This window comes from Meriones unguiculatus, chromosome 8 (assembly GCF_030254825.1).
Source record: "Meriones unguiculatus strain TT.TT164.6M chromosome 8, Bangor_MerUng_6.1, whole genome shotgun sequence".
Taxonomy (NCBI): Eukaryota; Metazoa; Chordata; class Mammalia; order Rodentia; family Muridae; genus Meriones; species Meriones unguiculatus.
This window is the reverse complement of record NC_083356.1, coordinates 108,084,994-108,090,513: the sequence shown is the minus strand read 5'-3', so window position 1 is coordinate 108,090,513 and position 5,520 is coordinate 108,084,994. Positions and strand designations below refer to the sequence as shown.

Below are 5,520 nucleotides of genomic sequence, written 5' to 3'. Positions count from 1 at the left end.
CTGTACTATAGGTCTAATATCCACTTATAATTGAGTACATGCCATGTTGTCTTTCTGGTTCTGGGTTACCTCCCTCAGGATGATCTTTTCTACCTCCATCCATTTGCCTACAAATTTCATGATTTCCTTGTCTTTAAATGCTGAGTAATATTCCATTGTGTAAACATACCACAATTTTTGTATCCATTTCTCCATTGCACATCTAGCTTGTGCAGATTCTGGCTATTATGAACAAACCTGCTATGAACATGGTTGAACAATTGTCCTTGTTGTATGGTTGAGCATCTTTTACATAGACGCCTAGCTGTGGTATAGCTGGATCTTGAGGTACCCTTATTCTTAATTGTCTGAGAAAGTGCCAGATTGATTTCCAAAGTGGTTATACAAGGTTACATTCCCACTAGCAATGGAGGAGGGTTCCACTTTCTCCACATCCTCTCCAGCATGTATTGTCACTTGAGTTTTTGATCTTAGGCATTCTGATGGGTGTAAGGTGAAATCTCAGGGTCCTTTTTATTTGTATAACCCAGATGACTAAGACTTTAAAATTTTTTTTAAATTTTAATTTATTATTTATAATTTATTTATAAGCCATAATTTAATTTATTATTTATAATTGTAATTTACAATTTATTACTTTATTATTTATTATTACAATTTGTTCACTTTGTAATCCAGTTGTGGCCCCCTCACTCATCTCCTCACAATCCTACTCTCCATCCCTTTTCTCCCTGATGCCCCTCCCCTAATCCATTGATAAGGGATGTCCTCTTCCCCTTCTATCTGACCCTAGCATATCAGGTCTCATCAGGACTGGCTGCATTGTCTTGCTCTGTGGCCTGGTAAGGCTATAACCCTGAGAGGAAAGTGATCAGAGAACTGGCCACTGAGTTCACGTAAGAGACAGCCCCTGCTCCACTTACTAGGGACCCACTTGGAGATGGAGTCTATGGGCTACATCTGAGCAGTGGTTTTAGATCCTCTCCATACATGGTCCTTGGTTGGGGTATCAGTCTCTGCAGTCCTTTTAAGTACAAAAGACAAAATGGCTGAGAAAGAAATTAGGGAAATAACACCCTTTAGAATAACATAAAGTACTTTGGTGTGACTCTACCCAAGCAAGTGAAAGACTTGTGTGAATTTCAAATCTCTGAAGGATGAAATTGAAGAAAATTTCAGAAGATGGACAAAAGATCTCCAATGCTCATGGAACGCTGGATTAACGTAGTGAAAATGGCCATTTTACTAAAAAGTAACTTACAGATTCAATGCAATTCCCATCAAAATACCAATACAATTCTTTATAGAACCTTAAAGAATAATTCTCAAATTCATGTGGAAAACAAAACCCCCAGAATTGTTGAAACAGTCCTGTACAGTAACAGATCTTCTGGAGGTATCTCCATCCGCGATCCTAAGCTGTACTTGAGCATTTCTTTAAGTGTTTCTCAGCCATTTGATATTCCTCTGTTGAGAATTCTCTGTTTAGCTCTGTAACCTATGTTTTAATTGGATTACTTGGTTTGTTGGTGTTTAAGTTTTTGAATTCTTTATATATATTGGATATTAGCCCTCTGTTAGATATAGGGTTGGTGAAGATCCCTCCCCATTCTGTAGGCTGTTGTTTTGTTCTGATGACAGTTTCCTTTGCTTTATGGAAGGTTTTCAGCTTCATGAGGTCCCATTTATTGATTGTTGATCTTAGAGTCTCTGCTGTTCGTGTGCTGTTCAGGAAGTTGTCTCCTGTGCCAATTAGTTCAAAGCTCTTCTCCACTTTTTCTTCTAAGTGATTTAGTGTGTCTGGTTTTATGTTGAGGTCTTTAATCCACTTTGACTTTTGTTTTGTGCAGGTTGATAAATATGGACGTATTTGTATTTTTTTACATTTGTAGACATCCAGTTATACCAGCACCATTTGTTGAAGATACTATCTTTTTTTCTGTTACATGGCTTTGGCTTCTTTGTCAAAAATCAAGTATCTGTAGGTATGTGGGTTTATATCTGCACCTTTGATTCAATTCTGTTGATCCACTAGTATGTTTCTATGCTAATAGAATGTCATTTTTAATACTGTTGCTCTAGTTTATTATTACTATTATTATTAATAAACCGTATGTTTGTTTGCATATCTACATGTATGAATTTAGGTGCATAAAGAACTTTTGGGGTTTATGTAATAACTTTCAGGTGTAAACCAATGATTAATAATTATACAGTCTGATTTAAAAAATACAATTGTTAACTTTTAGGAGGAACAACTTTTATGTTTAATATGTTTCCTTGTAGAAAAGTCTGAATGCACATTTGGTATTCATAAGTTTATACAGAATGCAAGAAACCTTATGGAAGAAGAGAGAGATAGAAAGAACTAGACTGGACAGGCACTCCCAAAGGAAACCGATAGGGTCAAAAACAAAACAAACAAACAAACAAAAAAACCCAAACCAACCAAAAAAAAACATGGGCCCAGAGGGCCCTGCAAAGACTGATACTCCAACCAAGGATCATGCATGGAGATGACGTAGAGTCCCTGCTCAGAGGAAGCCTATATGCTGCTCAGTTTCCAAATGGTTTCCCTAGGAAGGGGATGAGGGGTTGTCTGTGACTTGAACTCAGTGCCAGGCTCCTTGTTCACTTCCCCCTGTTGGCTGCAGCCTTCCCAGGCCACAGAGGAAAATTATGTAACCAGCCCTGATAAGACCTGATAAACTAGGGTCAGATAGAAGGGGAAGAGGTTCTCTTCTATTATGGGATTAGGGAAAGGGCATAAAGGGAGAAGAAGGAGCATGGATGGGAGTAGGAAGAAATGAGGGAGGGGACTGCAGCAGGGATATAAAGTGAATAAATTGTAATAAATAATTTAAAATGTAATTAAAAATAAAATGATAAAAAGTTGCAATTTTAGATGTACAGATTTTAGTAGGTTTATCCTATGTTATATGTCTATATGAGTGAGTATATACCGTGTGTGTCTTTCTGCTTCTGGGACAGCTCACTCAGGATGATCCTTTCCAGGTCACACCATTTACTTGCAAATTTCATGATTTCCTTATTTTTCATTGCAGAGTAATACTCCATTGCTCTTTGGTCACCACCCCCTGAGGGAGGAACAGCCTTACCAGGCCACAGAAGATGACAATGCAGCCACTCCTGATGTGATCTAATAGACTAAGATCAGAAAGAAGGAAAGGAGGACCTCCCCTATCAGTGGAGATGGAGAAGGGCATGTGTGAAGAAGGGGGAGGCACAGTGGGACCGGGAGGGGAGGAGGGGGAGTGTATGGGGGGGGATACAAAGTGAATAAAGTGTAATTAATAAAAAAATAAAATTACACATAAAAGTTGCAATTGCATATAAAGCATTAAAAATATGTATTTGTGGAGGTAGAAGTAAAGAATAGATATTATTTTCTATTTTTCTTCACCTTATATTTTGAAATTGTTTCTCTCACTGGCTAATTTTGCCTGGTAGGATTCCTTCTGTCTCTGCTTTCCATATGCTGGGGTTAAACAGGTGCAATGGTGTGCTAATTTTGTTTTATAATGTGAATGCTGAGGCTTTGTGCTGATATCCTTACTCATGAGCAGCAAGTGCAATGCCCACATATATATATATATATATATATATATATATATATATATATATATATGTGATATATATATGATAATGATAAGGGACTGGACAGATATATATATCTGTCCAGTCCCTTATCATTTAAAACTCATTATATACTTTATGTTTTCATTTTGTATATTTTAAGGGGAAGAACAGCATTTCTAACTACTTTACAAAAGTAATTATTACACACCTATCTGAAAACAGTCAAAAACAATCCTTGAAGTGATAACACAGTAATTAAACAAACTATCTAAAATATTTTTAAAACTCTCACTACCTTCCTACTTCCAGATTATGTACATAGTAAACTTGAAATAAAAGATATTAATCTTTTACAATGCAAAACAAAGTACAGACTTCAGGAAAGACTGTAATTTCATATACTAATATTTATAGATGTATATATATATATATGTGTGTGTGTGTGTGTGTGTGTGTGTGTAAATGTGTGTGAATGGTGGATACATACAATTAATAATGAAGATATGCTCCACTAATATTAGGATCAATTTTGACATAAATGTGATTAGATGACTAACAAAACTCTTGTAAATAACATGCAAGTTTGTGAGTTTCACCATGGCTACATAGAGAGAGAGAAAGATAAACAGACAAACATGCACACATACGAATACACATAGAAACACATACACATCTATATACTCACAAACCATGAGCATACATACAAACATACATATGCATATATATACATACACACATATGAATACACACATGTTCACATGCATACATACATACAGCACACACACATACGCATACATACATATACATGCCAATCCAATGATTCATATTGCTCAGCATGAATGGTGGAGCTCTGGTACTCAACATTTCTATTTCAAATAAGACAAAATTAAATATTCTCTGACTGAGTGTTTTTGGATCAATGGATGGCCAAAGGAAATTTATTAGTAATTCTTTTCAGGGCATTTTTTACCTCCTTATTTCTCATGCTGTAGATCAGTGGGTTTAACATGGGAATCACTACCACATAAAACACAGAAGCGAATTTATCTGTGTTTAAAGAATGGCTGGATTTGGGCTGCAGGTACATAAAAATAACTGTACCATAAAATATGGTTATTGAAGTCAGGTGGGATGCACAGGTAGAAAAAGCTTTCCTTCTTCCTTCAGCAGAGTGAATCCTCAGGATGGCAAAGATGATGAGGACATAAGAAATGACCACAATCACCAGGGAGCAAAGGGTGTTGAAGCCAGCAATGATTAGCAACATCAGCTCTTTGACATGAGTGTCAGAACAGGCCAGAGCAATTAAGGGAACATCATCACAGTAGAAGTGGTTGACCACATTGGAACCACAGAAAGACAAGTGGAAGGTCGCTACTGCCTGTGCCAGTCCCACAGAGAATCCATACACATATGTGCTGGAGATCATCTGAAGGCAGAGCTTCCTAGGCATAAGGACTGCATAGAGGAGAGGGTTCCAGATGGCCACATACCGATCATAGGCCATGATTGACAGCAAGTAGAGTTCACAAACAACAAATGTGATGAAACAACACAATTGAGTGGCACATGCATAGAAGGTTATGCTTTTACGTTCACGTAGAAAATTGAACAGAGTGTTTGGGGTGACAGAAGAGGTAAAGGAAAAATCAATAAAAGCCAGATGGGTGAGGAAAAAGTACATGGGAGTATGAAGCTGAGGGCTCACTTGAATTAACCCAATTAGTCCAATATTACCCACAACGCTGATTAAGTAGATGACTAAAAACACTCCAAACAGGCAAACCTGAAGCTCTAAGTCTTCTGTGAGCCCCACAAGGATGAACTCAGACACTGCTGAGTGATTGCTGCTTGCCATGGTAGACATGTTACCTGTACTAAAAGTCTTCAGAGGATACAATGTTGACCTAAGGTCAGAAG

The 5,520-nt window shown here is 37.2% G+C and overlaps 1 protein-coding gene across 1 annotated transcript; it reads right to left on the bottom strand.

The window, feature by feature from the left end:
- Nucleotides 1-4,516: 4,516 nt before the first annotated feature.
- Nucleotides 4,517-5,520, bottom strand: LOC110543710 (olfactory receptor 5AL1-like). The gene has a single exon (XM_021629956.2). It carries the CDS (start codon nucleotides 5,465-5,467, stop codon nucleotides 4,517-4,519), a length of 951 nt encoding a protein of 316 aa, XP_021485631.1. The 5' UTR covers nucleotides 5,468-5,520.